Raw genomic sequence first — 24,266 nt, 5'->3', positions numbered from 1 at the left:
GGGTCATACTCCTTCACACAAAGGTGTCAGAGTGGAGGCCTTCCCCCCTCCTCCCTCCAGGGCCTTTGCAAGCTGGGCCTCCTGTTTGGGGTCTGATAAGCTACCTAAGGGGGTTGGGACAGAGATCTCCCACACCACCCCCAAGGCCCCCCTTCCACAGTTGCTCCATTATCACTTTCTCTTCAGTCACGCAGCGGGGGGAACGAAACACCTAACCGGCTGCTGCTCTAGCCTGCAGTCAGTGGTGATAATTCACAGACAGGGGCGCCCCTCAGCTCTCTCCCCCCGCCCCCTGTGCCGAGTCCCATGGAGCAGATCTGAGCAGGAGTGTGAGATATGAGCCGCCTTCCCCTGCAGAGATGGAAGCAAGATTAGTTTGCTCAGGCGGGGCTGGCGGCTGCTTCCCTTCCCACCCACCCCCAGCACCCTGCTCTGGGCCCCTGCACCTCCTGGGGCGGCTGCCAGCCCCTTCCCTCCTTTGAGCTCTGAAGAAGTCTTGTGAGCAGGCCTTTGCTCCCGCCTTCCCCCAGGGGCCCCAGTGACTGCCCCTGGACCTTGGGGAGACTGTCCCCTTCTGCCCTGACCAGCCTCCTGGTCTCGGGCCATTTGAGACACAGTGGCAGTGGGATGGTGCCATCTGCTGGTCTCTGGGAAGAGGGGCGGTTGGGAGGCTCTCCAGTGGCCCTGGCCCTCAGCCGCCAGCTTCAGGATTGCTCACAGCAGCAGCCACACTTCTTCCCGCTCCTCGCGTCCCTTCCCCCAGCAATCCCTGCCCCATCCTTTCCCAAGACCTCGAGGCTTAGCTCTTTAGTTTTGTGAGAAGCACTGACAGTGTTCCAGGGGGGTTGGCACCCTTAAAACACAGAAAAGGAGCAGAGTTGTAGCTTCAAGCTACACAGCACAGCGTCAGCCACGTAGGACGGACGGAGCGAAAGGCCACCAGCTCCCAGGGCTCCCCAACCAGGACCACACCAGCAGTTTTATGAAAAAAAAAAAAAATATTTTATTTCAAAACATTTTTCACAAATGTGTTGCCTATGTACAAAGTACAAAAGACTCCCTCTTCTCACCCCCCCTGCACCTTCAGAGAGGTTTCAACCTGGGCCTCCCACTGTCCCACTGTCAGCTGCCCCTGGCTGCAGGCCAGATAGCCTGGGAGGGCGGAGCCAGCGAGTTGCGAGCCAGGCCTTCTCCCACCACAGCGGGTTATGCAACTGTGATGAGGCCTCTTCCAGGTTCCACCTCCCAGCAGCGTGGAAGCAGAGATCAGCTTTCACCCCTCACTCCAGATCCCACTGACTGGCTGCTGTCTCTCCATGCAGGTTATTTCCAGGATCAGAGGGCTCAGCCCTACAAGTCCTGGGTCCCCTGTTCACACCAGGTCCTACACCTGTCTTCCCCTCTCCTACCTTTCCTATAAGCAACAGAGGCAAGGAAAGGAGGCGGGGCCAGATGGAGGGGTGGGGATGTTGGGTGAGAAGGAGCGGGAGCGTTGGCAACGGCATCAGCTCCGGATGGGAGGCCAAGAAACTACGCACTCAGAGCGGCTTTGGCGGGCCCGACTCAAATGACCCATCGAGGTCGAGGGACTGGGCCACAACCTAGATAAGCTCTCAGTTCACAGAAAGTCTGGAGTCCATGTTCATCCCCAACCTCCCTTCCAAGGGAAGAAGCAATAGACCAACACGCGTGCATGAGAGCAGATGCACATATATGTGCGCGCACACACACACTTGGGAGGCAAAGCTTCTAAGTCAGGAGTAAAGCCTAGAGATGCTGCCTGTCTCTATTCCCTTCCTTGAACAGTTTCATTCCAATAACTGCTGAGCAGATGGAGGCCCCAGCAGGAGGAGGCTTCCTGCACTGAGCAGCTCAGTCTCTCCCACCGCAGAGACAGGCCCCGGGGGCTCTCCTGAAATACCTTGATCTGGAGAAAAGGGCGGCTGCCTGGGCAGCAGCCACACACCTAGGCCTGCGAAGGCGAGGTGGCACACCTCGCACACAAATATACACGGTGCCCTGCAAGGGCACCAATACGCACAGCAACACGAAAATCACAATTTATATGAACCCTTTGTACGGGTTATTGTTTCCAAGAAGAAGTGTGGGGTTCACACATTCAGGAGAGCGAGCCTCTGGTAGAGCTGAAGAGCCCGGTGGGTGGGGACAGGCGGGGGTCCAGACTGTCAATCGGGCGGCGTAGGAGTTCCTCCACGTGCCGGGCTACATCCATGGTCTCGTCCAGGTCAAATTCTACATCCTGCTCAAGGACGGGGTCAGGACTGGTGGAGAGAGGGGGATGTCAGAGGGAGCTGGCCGGTCTCGCTGCCTCAAGCTCTCGGGGGCAGTCCCCAGTCTGCTCCCCACTCAGACCAGCTCTGGCTAGACCCCTGCACCCCAAGATGTAGTCACTGGCTCTTTGGGAGGCACCCAGTCTCATCTCTCACTGCCTCACTGAGTGATAGAGGGGAATGCATTGTCCTCTCCCTGTCCTCAACTGTCAAAGGAGGTGGCTGACCCAGTGAGCTCTGCCCACCTGCGGCGCTATTCCATTAAATCCTAGGCACCGTCCACTGAGCACCTACGAGGACCTGGGCCTTGTAACCACGTTACTCCAATCCTTCCAGCCACCTGTAAGGTAGGCATTTACTCAGCTTTTCAGAGGAGGAAATGAGGCTTGACCGTGTCCGGAATCTTGCTCAGGGCCTCCCGGCTGGCGACCCCCAAGCCTGTGGGGATCCCGCTACAGCTTGAGCCTCCCAGGCAAACAGACAACCAGCCCAGACCATCCACAACTCAGAAGAGAGTTACTTCTCTACCATGGGAACCCCAGAGAGGAGCAAAGATACCCTGTTCCCCCGGCTCCCAAGAATGACCACCCCATTCATAGCTGTCTTGTGTGAAATCCCTACAGCAGCCTCACCTGTGCTAAATGCTTTACACACACTCGTTATTCCTGACCCCAATCCCCCAAGACAGGTATTCTTGCTTCCATTTTACAGATGAGAAAACAGCATCAGAGAGGCTCAATAATTTTCCCAAGGTCACACAGCTAGTCAGCACCACAGCAAGGACCCTGCTGTGTGTTAAGTCCCAAAACGCACTGTGGTTTTTACTGGTTGGTCTCACCCTCCCTGCACCTGGCAGGCACATGCCAGAGCTTGGCCTGGACTGGGTGGTCTCAGACCTGGAGGAGCTCTGGATTCCTTGGCCCACAGCCCTCCAGGGGTCCAGCCCAAGGCCCAGTGCCCAGGCCCAGCCCCCCGTGAAGCCCTGTAGGAACACAACCTACTTCTGTGGGTACATGTTGTAATGAGCCTGGGGACCCACAGCCGGGGAGGGGGCCTGGTCCATGTAGGTGGCACTGCCCCCAGCAGAGTCTGCAGACGTCACAAACCTGGAGGAGGAAGCAGAGCAGAGCCTCAGCGGCCTCAGGGCAGCGCTGACAGGGCACGGGCTCAGGGGCATCTTTCTGTCTCTCTCAGGTGCAGAAGGACAAAGTGCAGGAGGGGGCCCTGGGTACTGGCCCATGGTGACCAAGCCCGGGTCGCTCCCCAGGGCTGAGCCAGGTTTTAGGGAGAATGGAATGCTGGGCCCTTGGACGGGAGGGGGGGGGTGGTGAGGAGTGAGAACAGCGGGGGGGGGGGGGGCAGGGGCGGGGGAACTGAGGCAGCGGGAGACCAGAGCTGGACCCCAGACACTTACTCAGGGACCACTTGCTTGATCTGTGGCTTCACGTATCCGTCCACTGCTTTAGCTGCCGAGGGGGGAACTGTGATGAGAACCAAAGTTTCTGGGAGCTTGTCCGAGGGTGGAAACTCACCCCATGGAGTCTGCCTCTTATCCCAGTTGCTGGGGGCCTCAGCCAGGATGAGATTTCCCATGGACCCCCCCGCCCCCCGTGGACCCCAAAGGAACCCCTGCTGACGGACCAGCCAGAGGGTTACCCAGAGCCTGGCTCCAATCTCATCCCTGCTCGGGCTTCCTTTTCTGGCTCTTTGCTTTCTCTCTCCCCACCCCTACCACTGCCAAGGAAACGGAATCAACGCCAAGGAGCCAACGCAACCAATGGGTTGGGGACAAGTTGAAGAGGAAAAACCTGTCCACTGTGCTCCTGCACTGTGCCCGGGAGCAGGATTAAGGGCAGGGAGCAGGGCCGGTGGGTGAAGAAGTGCTATCTGTGGGTGTGGCTCATCCTGGCTCCTCCCCAGCCCTGCAGCCTCCTCTCCCAAGGGCAGAAGTGAGAGTCTACCGGCTTTTCCCTTGGCAGAGGAGAGAGCAGACTCCGTGGTTTCGCTTTCCCTCTCCTCGCTTACGGGCCCTGAAATCCTCTCCACATGCTTTGCACCATCTGGTGACCGAAGCCCATAGGGCTCTTGGGGAGTCCCCACTGCCTCGCCTGAGAGTGAGTCCTCGGGCCGGAGGAGGGCTGGGGGGGGGGGGGGGCAGGCAGGACGCACCGAGCACAGGCGTGTAGTACTTGGCGAAGACCTCATCCTTGGGCCGGTCGGGAAACACGTAGATGAGATAGCTCAGGTCGCCCAGCCGGTCGGCCAGGGACCGGATGGAGAAATCCCTCGTGGTGAACGGCTTCAGGTTCCACAGGTTGCGGTCAGCTGTGAAAAGAACAAGCTCGTTCCCACAACCCGCTGCCCGCCCTCAGGAGGAGGCCTGGGGTTGTGGGGTTCAGGACGGGCTTGCAGAGACACCCGGTCTCCTACTTGTCCCCACGGCAACCCCATCCCTGAGATCCCTGGCGCAGGGCAAGGCAATGTCCGTGGGAACTTCCTATCCAGCAAACCGGGCGAGTAGATGCCAACAAGGCCAGGTCAGGGCAGAGAAGGGAGAGCATGGAGCTGCTGAAGGACTCACCCAGCGATCCCGGAGCCTTAGGGGGCCAGGATTTTAGGTTCTCCAAAATGGGAAATGATAGAAAGGGAATGTGTTTCCTCCCAGACTCTGAGCTCAGTTCCTATCTTTCCCACCAGGTACCTTCTAAGGAGGCAGGCCCGATGGAGAAGGACGCGCAGGGAAATTGGGGCTGGAGTGTGGACAAAAGAGGGCACTCACGAGAGTCAAACTTCCAGGCAATGGTGATGCCCCCGATTTCTGAGTCGCTAAAGCGCAGTAAGAAGGTCCCATCGGGCTTGTTGATGAGCAGGTCGTGGGCCTGCTGCTTATTCACAAAACCTAGGATGGCCCTGGGAGCACGGAACATAGTGTCACCGCTGGGCCAGCAGCCACTGTCCCGAGCCCACGCCCTCCCGACCCCCATGCCCGCCACTCCTCACCCGTCATTCCAATGGGGCTTGTGATGCTTCTTCAGCACCTCCATGACCCCGTCAAACCACTGCCAGAAGGTATAGTTCCAGCCCGGCAAGTTCTCCTGAGAACCCCAGGAAACCCCAAGTCAGGGCTGGGGCCCCTGTCGTCACAGGTGGCCCAGGAAACCATCAGTGCCTCTTGTCCTCATCCAGACCCTCTCCCAATTCCTCGCCCTACTTGTCCCGCACTGCGGCTGTCCACACAGTCCCCAACCCCTCTGCGAGGGAACTGGAGAGTCAACTCGCCTCTGGTCTGAGACCCAGAGGCCCACGACAACCCCATGGGGAGGGGCGGGGATGGACGTACAACAGCCATTCCTGCCCAACCCCTTCATTTCACAGATGGGGAAACTGAGGCCCAGAGCAGGGAAGGGGCCTGCAAAATAGTTAACCAGGCGAGGACTAGAGCCCAAGGATCCTGACTCCCAGCTCCGGGCTCCTTTCTGCGGTCCTGCTCTGGCTGTCACAGCTGACTGCATTCCTTGGGGTACCAGCCCCCTCCATCTCTCCTGCTTGTGAGAGAGGGTGGGGCACTGACCTCAGGCAGAACCCCATCCCTGAGGCGGGGGAGGGGTGGCAGGGCCCAGGTGGGCCAGGCCGGCAGCCGGCGGGGCGCCCTCACCCTGTTGAACTGGGACCAGGACACGGACATGCTGTTATAGTCCTCGAGGTGGCTGCTGCTGCTGTTGAACAGCTTCTGCGCCAGGAACACGAGGTTCTCCTTGGTCAGGCCCCGGTTGCTCTGCACTTCGGCCTTGAATTTCATGTTGAGCGCTTCACACAGCTGCGGCCACAGCACTTTGTCGGGCACGGCAAAGGGCACCCTGCCCTGAGCGGGAGAGAAGAAGGGGCGGGGGGGATTGAGGGAGCAGGAAATACACACTAACACAGGCACACCGACCTACAGATACCTAGAGACAGAGGGGACTGAGAAAGACCCAGAAAAGGAGACAAACAAGGGAAAGGAAGGCGGGGTGGCAGGGGCAGAAGGTGGGTGTGCAAGATAGAGACCAGACCAGGGGACTGAAGACAGAGATCAGTGACCCAAACCACAAGCCAAAGGAAGATCAAGGGCCAGATCCCAAAGACCAAGCTCACGGACCTGGGAGACCCTAATCCTAAAACGGGAGCCTAGACACAGCCCGAGGGCAGGGCACTCACACCAGCTGCCCCTCTCCCCTCTCCTCACTTGAGCTGGTCCCGGGGTGGGGGAGGACCACTGGGCAGGGCCCTGAGGGGTTGAGAATGACACTGGGAGATCTTAGGCTCAGGAGATGGGGTCTCAGGGGACTCACGGGCTCGGCAAAGGCGTTGTCCCACAGCACGGTGGCCGTGGCATTGTGGTCCTGGCTGCCGTGAACAATGACCACCACAGGAAGGGACAGGGTCTAGGGGAGTCAAAAGAATGAGAGTTGAGAGCATATGACCACCCTCTTGCCCTTGGCTTGGGCAAGACTTCCACCCTCATTGCTTCCCCACAGTCCCAACCACAAGCCCCTCCCGTCAAAACCAAAGCAAAAACAAACACACAAGAAACACAACATCTTCCTGGCCCATCGCCTGAGTTCTGTGGGCCGGGGCCAGATTACGATACAGCCTCGCAAACAGGCACCAGCAGAGTGAAAGCAGGTTTTCTGATAGCATCACAGGGCAACTCATCCGAGAGCCGCGGATTTGGAGCTCTCTGGGCTCCCAAACCAGCCCGTGGCCGCGGGCAGGTCCCTTCGCTTTCCTGGGTGACCTGCGGGGGATGGGAGTGCGCGTCCTCACCTTCACCTGGAACACAAGCTCATTGCTGCCCACGCTGAACTGAGACTCAAACAGGACTGTGAACTTCTCCTCCGTCACGGACTCCGCGCCCCGCCGGTCAGCGCGCTTGATCCTCTTTAGCGACTGTAGGTGGGGCAGGAGCGGGACCGGGAGACAGGAACTGGTTACAGGGACCGAGCTCTGGGCAGACCTTCCCTCCCTCCCAGAGCCAGGCCCTGTCCTCACCATGTTCCTGAAATGGGCGCTGAGGGTGCCAGTGGCTTGGTGATACTCCATGACGCAGCAGTTGTTCAAGATCTCTCCACTGCACTCGCTGTGGAAGAGAGGGGAGCCCAGTCTCCACACAGGCCGGCCAGGAACATGGCCCTGCTGCTGGCCGGCCCACAGCCCCTGCCCCACCCCCTGAGAACGTTCTTCGCTGGGTCCCGGCCTTACTTTCTCATCAACCTGACAGTCATCAAGGGTGAGGTCTGGGTCTCTATCATCAGGTTCAAAATACCTTGAGCATCAAGGCTGATGTGAGGCCCTTCAGCTTCTAGTGAACTTAAAATCATGACCACAGCCTACAAGTATCCCCAGGATCACCCCCGCCTCCTCCCTGGCCTCATGGGGTTCCTCTTCCCTTATTCAGAATAAGCAAGCCATGCTGCCTCGTCTGTGCTGAACATGCAAGCGTGGTCCAACCTCAGGACTTCTGCACTCACTCTTCCTGTTGCCCCCAAACCTTCTTGACCTTCTCATTCAGGTCTCGATTTAAATAGCTCCTCAGAAAGGCCCTCCTCAACCACCCATGTGGTGTTGATACGTCTACCCAGATGCTGGGATAGCGCTCTGTCTTGATTTTCTTTCTACGGGGTGTCCCCTTTTGACACTGCCTTCTTTTCAAAAGCACAGGACTGTCTCCCTCCCCAGCCAGAACGTAAGATCTAAGAAAGTGAGAACCTCTTGGCCTCCTCATCACCCTATGCCCAGATCAGATGGTAGGCCCTCAGTCCACATAACCAAGTCTCCCACTTCTCACATCCACTCCTTCATCCACTCATGCACTGCTCCCTTTAGGAGTGGCCTGCCCCGACCCCGGGACGCCAGCCCTGGGTTCTCTGTCCACACGTGCACCTTCCGGACAAGGCCCATGTTCTCTGCCTGGAAGTTGGCCCGCTCCAGGCTCCTTCCCTAGCTGCCTCCCATTCATCCTGCAGCCTGAGACGAAGTGGCACTGCTCCACCCACATCATGACCCACTTCCACATGTCTCCCTTGTCACTCGCCAGTAATCACTTCTCATGCCTGCTGCCTACTCTTCTGGCCAAGCACAATCAAGTTCTGTTTGGATTATACCGGGTCCCAGTACTTAGCACAGACCCTAGAACACCCGAGCAGTGCAATCGTTGTTGACCTACTATGCGCTGGGCACAGCAGGGCCGGGGGAAGGCCTCTGTTCAGGAGGAGCAAAGTGAACACCAGGACAGACAGAATGAACAGGAGAGACACGGACGGTGTCTGCAACGCCAGGACAAAACACTGCAGAGAGGGAGGCTGCGCTGTCCCATCACTAGGCCTCCACGTGTAGGACAGAGGCGGGCCCCCGACTGAGCGCGGAGTCAGGCGCCAATAAGGAAGGACGCACGTACTTGCGGGTGTTCTCGTTCTTGAGCAGCGACTTGGCCTGCTGCTCGCTGATGATGGTGGCCTTCACCTGGGGGGGGTTCATGTGCACGTTCAGCTTCCCCCCCACCAGCAGGCGCACGGTGGCTGCAAACTTGGTCTGGGTCTTCAGGACCTGAGGGGGCTGCTTCTCAATGATGAACGTGCTGCGGGGACCCAAGGGACGAGATGCTGCCTCAGGGGACAGGGCTCCGGCCCCCCGTGTGGGGAGGAGGCCGCACACAGGGCTCGGCAGGCAGAGGAAGGGCACGTGGCCGACACCCTGTTCCCAGGGGGGCCACTGAGAGCCGCGGGGAGGCGGGAGGGGAGGCAGGGAAGTGGACTCGGCAGCTGGCACGGGGCTGCAGGAAGCAAGGGCAGCCCAGGTAGCGCTCACAAGAGAAACTGGGAAAGGTCAACGGCGACTGGGGACAGAAGGGAAAGGGTGTGAGCAGAGAGAGACAAGGGTGCCAGTGAGAGCCCCCCCATCTGCCGAGCACCCCCTGCCTCCCCCAGGCCAACCACATGCGGGCTGGGCGCGGCCGAGAGGCAGCGGTCACCTGGTCACCAGGGCGGAGATGATGTCTGTGATGGTGGCGTTGACCTCAGCCAGCATTTCCTCCACGGGGCCGGGGATGGGCAGCTGCTGGCAGAGGTGCTCAGCTCTGCGGATCTGCTGCCGGTTCTGCCAGATGATCTCCGCCAACTTCTCACACCTGCGCCCCAGCCCCGGGCCAAAGGGAAGGACAGGCCTTCACCCCTCCCCAGGCCAAAGGTGAAGAGGCCCCAGGCTGGGGTGAGCCCCCCAAGACCTAGCCCCACGCTCACCCAGGAAGGCTTTACACCTCAGCGCCCACTCCTGTCCCCTGAGCAGAGCAGGACAGGGGCTGCCCTGACTTCCAGAAACACAGACAGGCAGGAGGCGTGGCCCTGGTTTGTACCCGACCAGCCGAGCACCAGCCCAAGCACCTGGCCCCGCCCCGCCCCCAACACAGTGACTCCCTCCCCGGGGGGGGGGGGGGGGGGCACGACGGGGGCACGAAGTCTGTGTGGGGAGCCAGCCCACTGGTGAAGGAAGACCTGTCCCCGACAGGGCGAGCGGCTGCACATGGATCTCGGGAGCAGAATAAGCAGCTGGTAGGCCACCCTGAGCCCGGCCCCCTCCCCGCCCCCCCACCCTTACCAGGACTGCAGCACGTCCAGGCTGCCCTCAGGGGGCCCCCCATTCCCAGCCAGCTGCTGCCGCCGCTTCCACTGGATCAGCTCGTCGTCCAGGATGACGGTCTGCTGCTTGCGCAGCAGCTGCAGCGTCTTCTGGTGCTTCTCGGCCAGCTCCTGGGGGGGGGGGGGGGCAGGCCCTTTGGCTCCCGGGGACAGCCCTGCGGCCCCCCCAGGAGGCCGGGCCTGCCTCCCCACCCGCCCGGCCTCACAGGCCCCCCAGGCCTCCCGCCCCCCGGGGTCCTGGCCTGTCCCTCTCTCGTCCCGACAGCTCAGGATGCGGACCCCCCGCCCGGAGGAGAGGGACGCACACCCCGCTCACCACGCGGTACTGCTGCAGCGTCTGGGCCTCGCGCTGCAGCCAGGCCTCCAGCGACACCTGCTTCTGCTGCAGGGCTGTCTCCCGGCTCAGACGCTCCTGCGGGTTCAGCTGGGCCAGCTGGGCAAACTGAGCTGCAGGAGGGACAGGACACCATGGCCATGACCCCCAGCTTCCAGCAGGAAACCCAGCGAGACCACACTCACTTGCTCTGCCGACAAGACCCTCAGGGTGACGTGTCTGACCAGCGGCCAGTCAGGGACCTGGCGGCCAAGGGCCCCCCCGGAGGTGCGCCAGCTTCACTCCCTGGCCCCCAACTCTGAGCTCCCCTCTAGGGACGAGGAGACAGAAGCTTGTGGGGACAGCTGAGGAGGCTCCCACCACCCCGGCCCACACGGCTGGGGCCCCGCCTTCCTCACGCCACATTGGGGTCCAGCTTGGAGCCACTCTGCCCCGTCTGCCTCGGCCTGGCCATCTGCTGGCGGGTGGACTCGGGGGAATCCCCTCACTCCCTGTGCCTCAGTCTCCCCGTGTGCTCCCTGCCTCGGCGGAAGGAAGGATGAAAGCGCTGACATGGAGAATGCTCAGGACGCTGCCTGGCACGTGGAAGCTCCGGGTGAGAGTTAGTCCTTGTTGCTCAATGGGCTACGGGACAGGACGGAAGGGGGACGGGGACCAGCAGCTCTCAGCCCCGCCTCGCCAGGGAAGGCCCTGCTCCTGGGCCTGTGCCGCCTCCTGGGCACAGCTGCCGCTCCTCAGGGAGAGGAGGTTCTCTGCGCAGGAAGGCGCCTCTCGAGTGTGTCCAGGCTGGGTCACTGTGAGCCCAGCTGACCAACAGGAAGAGAAAAGAGAGAAGATGAAGAAGAAAGAAGAGAGGGAGGGAGGGGCCTACACAAAAGCAGCAAGATTCTCAACCTGCTGCCGTGGCTCAGTGGGTTGAGCATCATCTGGTGCACCCACCGCCAGGGCACCCAAAGAAGGCAAATGCCCAATGTTCCTCTCTCTCTCTCTCTCTCTCTCTCTCTCTCTCTCTCTCTCCCTCCCTCCCTCCCTCCCTCCATGTCCTCAGGTGGGGATTTAAAATAAATAAGGCAATTCTCTTCGTATTAGCTTTAGGAAGCTCATCGATGGTAGGAATAGGGAGTCAGTGAGGCATAATTACCCTCTTTAAAAACATCAGTTATGAAATACTTAAGACATAGGGAAGGGAGAAAGAATCATATAAAAACACCGTGAATTCATAACCCACATGAAGCAATCAAACATTTCCCAATTAAAGCCACCTGCTCACCTCCACAGCCTGCAATCCCATCCCCCGCCTAGGGAAACACTAGCCTAAATTCTGGGTAATTATGCGCCGCCAATAGCCATTGTGAACACCCAGTGTCCTTCCTCAGGCTGAGTCAAGAAGATGTGAGCATCAGCCTGTCTTGGTCAAGCTCCTGGCAGGCCTCTGAGGGCCACGTCACACTGGCCTAGGCCCTGCCCCAAGGTCACACAGGCTGGGACAGACCAAAGCAACTCCAGACAGCCAGGAAGAGCCCAGACGAGAAGGGCATTCGGAGAGGCGGCTCCCATCTCACTGCAGGGGCCTGAGCAGGGAGAGCATCGCCAGCAGGGAGCACAGCAGGGTCGTCTGGGGGCCACCTCAGGACCCTGCCACCACAGGGAGGTGGTGGTGTCCCCAACACCTGGTGCGGCCTCCCTCTGCGAGCGACCCAGTTAGGGTTCTCCTGGCCATTTGCAGACGTTTCTGGGAAGGACGCCAGGAGATGTGGGGCAATTGTCTGCTCCACTGGAGGGAACTGAGCCTTCTCTGCACAACAGATCAATAGTCTGTGTTTCTGATGGTGAACTTGATAAATGAGACTGAACTGACATTGCATGATGGGTACAAGCCCAAACCAGAACCCAAACCCAAACCCATACATAGGAAACAGAAAACCCAAGAATGGGATTATCGATATGGTGACCAGTCTGGGAGAGAACTAAGAGCTTGGCTATCCTGTTCCCCCATCTGGGAAGCGGGCTTTCTCCACCCCCCACCTCCCCGCCCCAGGGCCAGTCAGGTATGGAATCAGATGGGAAGGAGACATGCTAGACTCATCCCACCATTTACTTAACACCTACTGTGATTCAGGCAATGTGCTGGCCTCAGGGTACAGGAAATACTGACAGGGCAGGGTTAGGAGGAAAGCTTAACTAGGCAAATGAAAAGAGAATCCTAAGCAAAGTGAAATAATAATAAAAGGAAAAATAGAGAAACAAAAACGGATATGAACAAACCTGAAAATAAATACTGAAATGTTGACCTCAATTCCACTGTATTAAATGTTACATTAAATATCATTGGGCTAAACACCTTGATTAAAAGCAGTGGTTGTCAGAATAAAGACAAAGGCAAGACAACTATATGGTGTCTACATTTTTAAATTTTAAAAAGCATGGCTAAAGATAGGCTGTGCCAATATGGAACAGGAAGGCTTGAGAAGTTATGTTAATTTCTGATAAAGTAGACTTCAAGACAAAGAGTATTACCAGAGATCGAGAAAGATATTTCGTAATTATTAAAGTGTCAATCCAGCAGACAATTATCATAAATGCATGTGAATCTACTAACAAAGCTTCAAAATACATAAAGGAAATGTTTACATGCCGAAACCGGTTTGGCTCAGTGGATAGAGCGTCGGCCTGCGGACTGAAGGGTCCCTGGTTCGATTCCGGTCAAGGGCGTGTACCTTGGTTGCAGGCACATCCCCAGTGGGGGGTGTGCAGGAGGCAGCTGGTTGATGTTTCTCTCTCATCGATGTTTCTAACTCTCTATCTCTCTCCTTTCCTCTCTGTAAAAACTCAATAAAATATATTTAAAAAAAAAAAAAAAAGGAAATGTTTACAGAAATAATTGGAGAAGTACACAATTCCACCATAAAATAGGAGATTTTGATACCTCTCTCTCAGCATCTGATAGAACTATTAGGCAGAAAAATAAATAAAGACATAGATCAATGGTTCTCTAAGTGTGGACCAGGGATGCCTGGAGGGTTCCCAAGACCCTTATAGGAGTTCCACAAAGCCAAAACCATTTTCAAAAGTCGTAAGATTTTGCCTTTTTCTCTTTTAGTCTCTTATAATTATACAGTGGCATTTTTCAAGAGGCTGCAAGATATGTGATATTACAACAGACGGAAAGCAAGATCCAGCTATCTCCCTAACATTAGAGAGATGTGTAAAAATGTATAGCAATGCCACTCTACTCACTAAATTTTGTTTTGGAAAATATAGATGTTGTTTGTTTTTTGATTTTACTTTTTTTGATACAATTTTATTATGTTAACATAATAAATATATATACTGAATATATTTAAATATTCATAGTGTTTATATAGTATATAAATACGTTACAGAAATATAGCTATATTATATGCAATGTGCATAATATGTAATACATAAATATTTATAACATATATTTAAATATTTATTTTAAAGTAAGTGTTGCTATATTTGTTAACATTATGGAATTTATTATTTGCTGCTTTTTAATGAAACACAGTAGAAAATACATCCTTTTCAAGTCCACCAGATACACTCACCAAGACTGAGCATATGCTGGGCCATAAAACAAGTCTCAATACATTTAAAAGAACTGAGATCATACAGGGTATGTTCTCTGACAACAATGAAATTCAATAATGAAATGAAAATGAAATCAATAATGATATGACATCTAGAAAAAATATTTGGACATTAAACAATATACTTCTAAATGCATGTGCAAAAGAATTAGCAGAGAAATGAGAAACTACTTCAAACGGAATGATAGTGAATATACAGCATATTCAAAATCAGGAGAGGCAGCTAAAACGCTGCTTAGCAGGAGGTTTATGACTCTGAATACATGTACTAGAAAAGAAGAAAGGTCTAAAATCAATTACCTAACGGTCTACCTCAGGGGTCCTCAAACTTTTTAAACAGGGGGCCAGTTCACTGTCCCTCAGACCGTTGGAGGGCCGGACTAGAGTTTAAAAAAAAACTATGAACAAATCCCTATGCACACTGCACATGTCTTATTTTGAAGTAAAAAAACAAAACGGGAACAAATACAATATTTGTATTTGCATGTGGCCCGCGGGCCGTAGTTTGAGGACCCCTGGTCAACCTGAAGAAGCCAGAAAAAGAAGAGCAAAGGAAAAGATAGCTTGACCCTTCCTGTTCTCACTAGGACAGGTGGTACAGCTCTGGGAGACAGGAGAATTGTCCACTGTCACCTCCTTCCTTCTAGTTCCGTCTCCCCTAAGGAAGACTAAAGAAGGGGCGTTCCTGGAGTCCCACTCTCCCCGCCTGGTCCAATCTGGGAACTCTCAACCTAAATGCTCCCTCTGACTGGGGAACACTCTGCCCATATTCAGTCATTTATTCATTCATTGAGATATTCACGGAATACCTACAGTTAGGGAGACAATATCGGCTAATAAAGTACAGTGATTTAATGACACCTCCCTCAATTTTCTAAGCAACTCAGGCCAACTTACTCGTTCTCTTCGAACCTCAGTTTTACCATCTGCAAAATAGAGATAAAGCAACTACCTGCATCCTCGAGCTGTTTGTTGAAAAGGCTGAATTGAGTTATGCATGCAAAAGGCTTAGCCCAGAGCCTGGCCCACAGCAAGACTCCGTCACCCGGAGCCATTACTCCTCCCAGACTTTGGGGAAGGTTCCCAGGAAATAGACACGACCTAGTCCCATCCCTGCCGGAGGTCACAAAGTGGTCCTCACTGCCATCCTCACGACATACACCGCCCACGCTGCAGCGCCTCACCCTGGATCCTCAGGCTCTCCTGGTACTGGATGATGAAGTATTCTTGAGTCTGCTGCAGCTTCTTCAGTTCGTTCTCGGTGTCCTGCGTGACCAGTCTTAGCTCTTCAAATGTCTGGTTGATCTGAAGGTGTTTCTGGGACATGGCGTCAACCAGCATCCCAACAGGAGAGGCACCCTGGGGACATATCAGAAATGCAGGCCGCAGTGAGCTGGGCAGTGAGGATGGGAGAAACCTCGGGCTTTGGGGGATGCCGATACTACAGACCCCAAACTCTGAATCTAGAGTAAAAAGGAAGGGCAAGTTGAGCCAGAAGGATAGTCATTTGTCAGCACTGGGGTGGAGGGGACAAAGGGGGAGAACCGTGTGAGCTGGCAGACTATGGAATCTTCCTGAAGCATAGCAGAAACCTCTATTGCAGTTCTGGCCTCCACCAGAGGATCCCAAACATGGTCCATCTAAATTCTCTTTGAAGAGACTAGAACTCAACACATCCCAAGAGTTACCTGGGTTTTCCTACTAATGATGATGACTCCTCACTCCACATTCTTTCACTGATCCAATGCCACGGGCTGTGCAAGGTGCTGGGACGGAGTGGGGACTGAGGCTCAGTGGTCGGCAAACTGCGGCTCGTGAGCCACAGTTTGCCGACCACTGGGCTAGGTGAACACACATTGTCTTTGTCCTCACTCAAGAACTACTTGTGACCGAGGGGAGAGGGAATCAGGTAAACCTCTCACAGGTGGTGTCCTAAGAGCCCCACAGTGAAGTTACAGGGGAAGCATCAACAAGGGCTTTGTGGATTCAGACATTTAAGTGGCCTGGTCTGATCTCCTTCTCAACCAAGTCTTCAGGGCCTTTCCAATGAACTGTTCTCAGAAAATTCCAAACACCTTCCCACAGCCTCCACTGCCCTGGCTGACAGTCCCTGCCAGCCTCTGCGCCCACAACAGCTACTTTCTGTTCCTTAAACACCCAGCACGTTGCTGCCTCAGGGCCTTTGCACTTCTTGTTCCATCACTCTGGAACAAATCTTCCTGAGGCTGGCGCTTCAACCGGTACTTTTTCAGAGTGACCGTCTCTGAAGGGCCAATTCAAAACAGCACCACCCTTATCTGAGAGTGTCTAGTTCTTGGGTTTTACCTCTTACTTCTATTTTCTTTTAAAAAAAATTTTTTTTTATTGATTTCAGAGAGGAAGTGAGAGAGAGATGAAAACATCAACAATGAGAGCGAATCACTGATTGGCTGCCTCCTGCACACCCCCTACTGGGGATCAAGCCCACAACCCTGGGCATGTGCCCTGACGGGCAATCAAACCGTGACCTCCTGGTTCATAGGTTGACATTCAACCATCACTCTTATCTGCCTCCTTGTACTAAGATGTGAGCCTTCTAAGTGCTAAGACCTCATCTGTCTTGTGCATCACCAAATCCCTTAGGCCTAGGACTGTGGTCAGCAAACCGCGGCTTGCGAGCCACATGCAGCTCTTGGGCCCCTTCAGTGTGGCTCTTCCACAAAATACTGGCTCTTCCACAAAATACCACGTGCGGGCGCGCACCTACAGTGCGATTGAAACTTCGTGGCCCGTGCGCAGAAGTCGGCATTTTGTGGAAGAGCCACACTGAAGGGGCCAAAGAGCCGGATGTGGCTCGTGAGCTGCAGTTTGCCAACCACTGGCCTAGGACATCAAAGGTGTCCAAGAACACCTTCATGGCTAGAAGAAGGAATGATTCCCATCCCGAGCCCCTTTCCCCCAACCATGACAACACCTGCATCACAGACATGTAGTTCTTAATTGGAGCCTAATTCATTTGTGCGTTTACAGATAGCCCTGCGATGCAACAAGCCAAGGGACACAAGCATTGTCCTGGAAGACCCTCTGGCTTCTGCTTCCTCTCTGGCCTTACCCATCAGGACTCCTCACTTGGCTCCCTTCTCCCCAGTTGCACTGACTATTTGCAAGTCTTCAAATATGATAAGATGGCTCCTGCCTTCCTGCCCTCACAAATACTGTTGCTACTTTTGACTAAAAACTCCTCCCACCTCCTCCCTCCTGCTTTCTCCACTGTAGTTCAGACCTCTCCTCCCTCAGGACATGCCCACTGCCCTGATTTGAGCTGGGTACTTTTCCCACATATGCTCCCTGGACCCTCAGTTCACCGCTGGAGAACCGATCATTACCCGAATTCCTCCCAGGTGACAACCAGGTCTTTATCTGTTTCTCCAGGCCTAGCCCAGGGCCGGACACACCGCAGGACCTCAATACACATTTACTGAATGAACTGCCAAATTCCTGAAATCAGCGTTCACAACAACAAATAGATAATCAATAAGACCTGTGCTCCCAGCACTATTCGGCGGTCTTTACCTGTGTGACGTCATTTTATGAAATTCATTTTGCTTTATTGCAGATAGTATAACATTTGTACCATTGTCCAAGCAGATGTTCAATGCCTGTATGATTCCAGAACTTGGGGAATGAGTCCCTGTTCTGCCTCTCTGGGCCTCACTTCTCTGAGCTTGACTGTGTTCATTTTTCTGACACAGACCTTGGCTCCATTTCTCCTCACAGACCGTCCCAGAGAATATTTCTTATTTGGCCCTAGGCCATTTATTGAATGACAAATCTTTTCCCTGGTGATTTGTAATGCCATTTCTGACACAGACTGAGTTTCCAGCTGTGTGTGTGTGTGTGTGTGTGTGTGTGTGTGTGTGTATTTAGGGCTTCATCTTCTGTTTCATTGGTCTGTTTGTCTGTCCCTGGCCCACACAGTATCTCATTTAATGCTCACAATAATCCTGCAAGGTAGGTACTATCACCATCCCTACTTATAATTGAAGAAACATAGGCTCAGATAATTTAAGTAACTTGCTCAAGTTATACAGCTAGAAAGTGGTGGAGCCAGGGACTGAAGCCAGGGGGCCACTCCACACCTGCAAATAATCTTGCTCCTCACACTTGCTCATGTCTCCTCTCATTTCTTTGGTGTCCTCTCATGACAGTATTTATGTCACAGTTGTGTCTGGAGAGAACAGTCTTCCCAACTCCTCTCCCCACACCCAGGGGACACTCACATTGTTGGCTTCTCGGACCAGCCTCTGCTCATTGTACAGAATGTGCCGGATGCAGCGGACCAGCTCCATGGGGCAGCGGTCATACGTGTTCTGAAAGAATCCAAGAGCAGCGACCAGTGGCCATCTTCTGTGTCTACCAAGCCTGTCGCAGTGCCATGCCCACACTTCCTCCCCTCCAATCCTTGCCTCAGCTTCCCCCCCCAGAAGTCTCCGGAACTGTCACCAGTCACCTCTGTCTCTCCTTGACTTGATTTCCCCTCCCAGATCTTCATTTGGTTTGCAGTGCATTAGAAACCCAGTTCAGAAAGCACTTCCAACCGACCATCCCCTATGACTTTCATATCAGTGAAACCCTATGACATAGCAGAAATGATTATCCCCATTTCAAAGATGAGAAAACTGATGCTTAGAGAGGTTAAGTACTTATACAGAGCGAAGCAAATGAGTGAGCAGATGACTCAAAACTCAGAGCGCCTAATGTCATGGTCAAGAAACTTTCCGCCATACTCCAGCTCTGGGTTCCTATTCTGCTTCCCCCTTTGCCCCAGGTTTCCCCGGCTTCCTCCCTCTTCTGGGGTGGACTTTTTATTTCCCTGGCACCCTGCTGCTTCTATTTAAAAGTGGTTCTCTAAGAAATACTAGCGATTTCCAATAAATGCTTGACTATGATTACTACCCACACCCCTTTCCTGCTCCCACTAAAACTTCCTCTCTTCCCTATCCTCCACCCCTCCCCCCGAGTGAAGAAGCTACGTCTTACATCTAAAGCCTAATTCAAGGCTCTTTTATCTGACAACTCTGCTCCTCTCCTGCCCCACTTCAAGAGCTCTCCCACCTCTAGACGAGCCCCAATAGCAGTGGTTCTCAACCTGTGGGTTGCGACCCCTTTGGGGGTCAAACGATCCTTTCACAGGGGTCGCCCAAGACCATCCTGCATATCAGATATTTACATGACGATTCATAACAGTAGCAACATGACAGTTATGAAGTAGCAACAAACATAATTTTCTGGTTGGGTCACAACATGAGGAACTGTATTTAAAGGGCCAGAAGGTTGAGAACCACTGCCCAAGAGGGATGTCTGGTGGCCTCACGCCCTCATTTCTAGAATCTGTCCCTCCTCCTTTCTCCTGTAAAGGAATCTTGACTCAGTCCACCTCCAGCCCTTCCGCTTGACCTGTCCAGAAGGTGGTTTCACCCATCCTCCTTCTCTTGGGGACCAGCACACCCCACCTCTGGCTTGGTAATATGCCAAAGGGATCCAACAGGTCTGATTTAGAAAGAGGGGGTGGGGGAAATTGAAGCACAGAAAAGTTGCCGATAAGGTGAAGGTCACACGGTGAGTCAGTGAGTGTCCAGGCCAGGAAAAACCCAGGGGTTCCGACGCTGGGACTAGAAGGCGGCCACGGCCTCCCCGCAGATGACCCGGCGCTCACACCCACCTGGAGCTGCGTGGCGTAGTGCCCCAGCTTGATCTTCAGCAAGAACCCATCTTCCCCCACCTGGTGCTCCGCCTTCTTCTGCAGCTCCTGCACCAGGCCCTCCAGCAGCTGGGTGGCCTGGGCTTGGTCCTGGGGATTTTCTGGATCGATGGCATCCCTTGGGGCAGGGCAGGGTAGAGAAGCCTTCTGTGGTGCCTCCTTGGCAAGGAAGCCAGGCACTCAGCAGGAGGTGGGGACCCCAGGCTCCTGACTACGAGTGCTCCAGCGCCCACAAGCCTGGTTCCTGGCAGCGCCACGGGCAGCAGAGTCTAGAAACAGCCCCTCTCCCTTCCCGGGCTCCCCTTCCCCTGTTCCCCTTTCCCCGCCAACATGGAACAGGGCCCCTTCCTCGCAGAAAGGAACCCACAGGACCAGAATCACACCCACCCACACGGAGGAGCCCTAGCAGCCAAAGGGCCTGGCCGGTAGGGTCCCGCCGGGGAAGCCAGCCCAGCCGGGGCACCTACCAGGGCTGGCTCTCAATCCACTGAGCCAAGTAGTGGCGGACCTCGATGGGAAAGTGCTGCCCGTACAGCACCTGCATCTGGCGCAGCGCATCCCCCTGCAGCTGCTGGGCCTGGATCCAGCCCGCCATGGCCGTTCACCTGGGGCGAGCAGATGGCTGAGGACGCGCCCGCCGGGCAGAGGCGAGGGCTGGGCCTGCCCCTGGCCCGGCCATGCCCACCCGTGCCCGGACCGCGGTCCGTCGGGCCAGGCCCCTCCCTCCCACAGACCGGCTTTCCTGTGCGGGAAGAAAGATGGTGAGGAGGGGAAGGCCGCCCTGCCCTCTAACGAGGAACCCGCGGAGGCTTGGGGAGGGGCCCGCGAAAGTCAGGTGCCCTCCTCCTCTTCCCCTCCCCTCGCCCCACCGGGGCTTCCCCAGCGGGGGGACAGCTAAAAACTGAAAGAGAAACTTGACCGCGGTGGCCCACGGACCTCGGCAAGAATCCCCCTACCCGGCTTCGAACCCTGGGTACCAATTTCTGGGAAGGGGCGTGGGGGGCTATGCCAGCCCAAAGCGACGCTCCCGAAGGCGTCCCCTGGACGGCGGGGTCCCCGCGGGCACGTGGCTAGCGCTGTTACAGAGGCCGGGGGGACAGACGCACCCCGTCTCTCCTCGGTGGCGCCGGAGCAGCTGCGCCCCCCGTCTCTCTGCCCCGGCCCAGCCCGACAGCGCCCCCTGCCCACGGCGCGCGAGGCCGGCGCCCACCCGCGGCGCCTGCCCCCGATCCGCGCCCCCCGTCCGAGCGGTGCCCGAACTCCCTCCCGGGTGCGGGGACTTTTCCCTGCACCCCGCCCGGCCGTCGGGCTTCGGGTCCCCGGGCGCGGGGCCAGGACGGGAGTCAAGTGTCCCCTCTCCGCGCGCGCGGCGCCCGGGACGCGCTGCGCGGCCACCCACCTGGCGGCACCGAGCCGTCCGGCGGCGGGGCCGGCTCTGGGCCCGCGGCTCTCGCTCCCGGCCCGGGCTCCTGGCGGCTGCGGCGGCGGCTGTTACTACAGGAAGGAGCAGAGAGCAGCGATTTCCTCCTCAAAGGTCAGCTGCCTCTGATAGACCATACACAGCGCGCGAGCTCTCGCCAACACCCCTCCCCGCCGCGGTCGCTCCCTCCCCGCCCCCGCCCTCGGTCGCTGGCTCCCCCGCGAGTGCGCAGCGGCGGCCGCGGTCCGGGTCCCGCGCGGGGAGGCTGGGCGGCGCCGCGCGTGGGGGCTGCCCCGACGGCGGGGTCCCCTGGGAGTCCCAGCCGGCCCTCGCGTGGCGAGCCAGGGGCGCGGGAGGGGCGCGGGAGAGGGGGCGGGAGGGCCTGGGAAATCCCGGGCTCTGGAAAGCCCGGACCCGGGCCTCAGTTTCCTCATCCGTGAAAAGGGAGGAAGAAAGGGTTGGACCGGCGGGAGAGGCCTTGCAGCGCTGGCACGGGTGATCTTTCCAGCCTCTAGGTGAAACATGTAAATGTGTGCGCGTGTGTTCATGTGGGTTGGGGACTTCAGAGGCAATGCCCTGGGGAGGGGAAAGACTGGGGATTCCAGCGAAGCCAGCTCACGCCGCCCCACCTCCCCTCCTTCCACTACTCCCACTGCCGCGTCGCTGCTCTCTGTCTGCAGTTGAAAAAGAACCTTGGCAAGTCATGTTTGGACCCCGCCCCCGCCCCCCCCCCCCCATGGTGCAGACAAGAAATGGAAGTCCAGAGAGGGGAAGGGGCTTGCCCAGCGAGTCACAGTGGGCACATGGCCTAGTTGGCAAGCTATGGGCCATAAATAACCCTGCCCCTCCCCTCACCCGGGCCCAGTCAAATCCGAGGCTGGTCCTACCTTCAGAAAGGTCCAGAGGGGGCCCTCTTGAATCCTCAAAGCCCAGGACTGCCCATAGGCCTTGCCAGAGCAGGGAACACCCTTCCTAGGCCTTGCCTGGGTCACAGCCCCTCCCTGAGAGCCCCCGAAGGGGCCTGACGAGTTGGGCAAGGCTGGCCTGGAAGCCTTCCATCCCCTTTGCCCAGTTTCCCTCTCCTCTAGGCCTCCTTCTGCCTGGCAGCTGGTATTGGCAGCACCAAGGTAGGGGCCAGGCTGGCTGCCCTCTCAGGGCCCAGCCGAGCCAAGACTTCTGGGGATCATTCTCTCCCACCACTCCTCCCTCAGGCCTTGGTAGGCCTGCCCTTCTATCTCCATTCTCTTCCCCCTTCCACTTTCCCACCTTCGTGCTCCTCCCCACCTCCCCTCTCTCATCCGTTTTACTTCAGAGAAAACCCCAAGTTAAAAGCTGCAGAAGCTGGAATGTCCGGGACCCACACACACACTTCCATGTGTGGTCGCAGTCTTAGCTGGCACGCCCATGAGGAAAGGAATTGAAAACTGTAAGGGGGTTCACAGAGGACTGAGGGCACCTTGCTCTTTAGATGCTCCACCCGGGGAGCCCCGGGAGGAGGAAGCACGGGCCTCCCCCTCCCTTCTTCCCGGACTCTGTGCAGTGCCTTTGGCCGAGGAGGCTCAGATACACAGAGCTGGGGGGCGGGCGGGCACCTGCAATGAGAGTCAAATGCCAGAGCTGGAAACAACCGTAAAGATGATTTGACAAATGGGGAAACAGAGGCTGGAGAGGGGAAGTGACTTGGCCAGTGTCACGCAGCCTGTCAGTGGCAGATCCAAACCCATTGCCACAGGGAGGGTGGGCCCCACTTGGCACCTATGCCCTCCAGGCTCTCACTCTGAGCAGGTGGGCAAGTCAGTGGGTGGGAGCAGACTCCTGGATTTCCAAGTCCTCTGAGTCATACCAGGGGGGGCGAGGACCACCGTTGCAATGTACCCACATCTGGGCATCTGGAGAGGATGGTATGGGGGTGCTGGCTCCAGAGTGGGAGCCCCGCCTACCCACTTCCAGGCAACCACCTCTCCAGCCTCCTCCCCAGGACCTACAGGGGCCTGTTGCTCTAGCTGGCGGCCCCACCCACCCACAGAACATCTGGCTGGGCTGGGCTGGGCTTGGTTAGGGGTTGGGCAGTCCTGGGTCCTAAAATGGTAGCATTGAGGTGCCAGTGAACAGAACTGGAGGGGCTAGCCTAAAAGGACATGCCCAGTGCCCTCAGAGCCCTCCTGTGCCCCTCCCCACTCCGTGTCCCGTGGTGTGTTCTGGCTCTCCCAGACTGTGAGGCTCTGCTTTTTCATTCTTCTCCGGTTGATTCTCTCTCTCTAGGTCTCGCTCGTTCCCCGGGTGACTCTGTCTGGGTTTCTCTCATTTCTTTGTGCTTCTGTTCTCCCTTAGAGATGCAGTGGGAAGGGGAGGAGCTTTGGAGCTTTCCCAGGATGGGCAAAGGCCACCCAAGGGAGTAGAAGAGGGAAGGGTGTCAGAGTTGGGTTGGGGGCAGAGGTGACTGTGGTCATGGCCCCGGATAACACCCAGAAATGTCAAATTTGGGGTTTCTTTTTGCTTTCAGTCCCCTGGTTTGGTCTCTGCTATTTCTTACCACAAAGCACGCTGGTGGTTTTAGAGGCCCAGACTACAGAGGAGAAAAACTGAGGCCTAGGGGTGGGGGGTTCAGGAAGATCAGAGACGGCCTAGGGTGCGGACTGAGCTGGGGTCCCAGGATGGCCTCCCCTAACTGCCCCTCATCCCCAATTCCAAGTCACACCATTACATGGGGGAGTGAGGGAGGATTAAAATATCTGTTACACATAAAAATAATATAATTAAAGAAACATCTTACGGGAATACGTTCCTTCAAAGAAGACTGACCATATTTTATTAGGAATAATAATGATTCCTGGCCTAGTCTGTAGTTTGCACAGTATGCACACATCCTGGAATGAATCACGGTACAGTTGTGTGCAAACATGTTTGCACACTTTAACTCAACTCATCCTTGCAATAACCTTGGAGGTAGGCACAGCCAGAATCATCCCCTTTGAGTAGTTCAGGAAAGAGGCCTGTCCACAGCTGTCTGGCCAGGAAATGCAGAGCTGGCTCCAGGATCCAAGTTGCCTGGCCCCGTGGGAAGGGTCTCAACGGTAGAGCCTTTCTTGACTTCTCCCAACGCCAGCACATACCCACAGAGTGAAGATGCCCCCTGTGACTGGGTAGCCCGTCATTGTTCCGTGGGGCTTCATGTGGCATGCCCATCTCCACACCAATCC

At 56.2% G+C, this 24,266-nt stretch overlaps 2 protein-coding genes across 6 annotated transcripts in view; one reads left to right on the top strand and one right to left on the bottom strand.

The window, feature by feature from the left end:
- Nucleotides 1–988: 988 nt before the first annotated feature.
- Nucleotides 989–21,180, bottom strand: LOC132218650 (signal transducer and activator of transcription 5A). 5 transcript variants are annotated; one of them, XM_059670194.1, is made up of 19 exons: nucleotides 21,046–21,180; nucleotides 20,114–20,251; nucleotides 19,608–19,764; nucleotides 18,166–18,255; nucleotides 15,091–15,265; nucleotides 10,278–10,408; nucleotides 9,921–10,072; nucleotides 9,298–9,453; nucleotides 8,725–8,904; nucleotides 7,320–7,407; nucleotides 7,095–7,217; nucleotides 6,620–6,712; nucleotides 5,947–6,153; nucleotides 5,292–5,386; nucleotides 5,071–5,201; nucleotides 4,461–4,616; nucleotides 3,706–3,772; nucleotides 3,293–3,397; nucleotides 989–2,282 (listed from the first exon to the last, which is right to left on the bottom strand). In XM_059670194.1, the coding sequence occupies exons 2-19, from the start codon at nucleotides 20,239–20,241 to the stop codon at nucleotides 2,120–2,122; spliced, it is 2,397 nt and encodes a 798-aa protein (XP_059526177.1). In that variant the 5' UTR covers nucleotides 20,242–20,251; nucleotides 21,046–21,180; the 3' UTR covers nucleotides 989–2,119. The 5 variants fall into 5 exon arrangements, with proteins under 5 accessions (XP_059526177.1, XP_059526178.1, XP_059526179.1 ...); XM_059670195.1 differs by having other exon boundaries at nucleotides 3,706–3,757; XM_059670196.1 differs by lacking the exon at nucleotides 18,166–18,255.
- The window catches only part of STAT5B (signal transducer and activator of transcription 5B), a 69,476-nt gene continuing 66,369 nt past the window's right edge, over nucleotides 21,160–24,266 (top strand). Inside the window, exon 1 of the mRNA XM_059670209.1 lies at nucleotides 21,160–21,180. The gene's annotated coding sequence lies outside the window, so the exon portion shown is untranslated. The remainder of the gene's footprint in view (nucleotides 21,181–24,266) is intronic.

Source organism: Myotis daubentonii, chromosome 16 (genome assembly GCF_963259705.1).
Source record: "Myotis daubentonii chromosome 16, mMyoDau2.1, whole genome shotgun sequence".
NCBI lineage: Eukaryota > Metazoa > Chordata > Mammalia > Chiroptera > Vespertilionidae > Myotis > Myotis daubentonii.
This window is presented reverse-complemented; position numbering and strand designations above follow the sequence as displayed.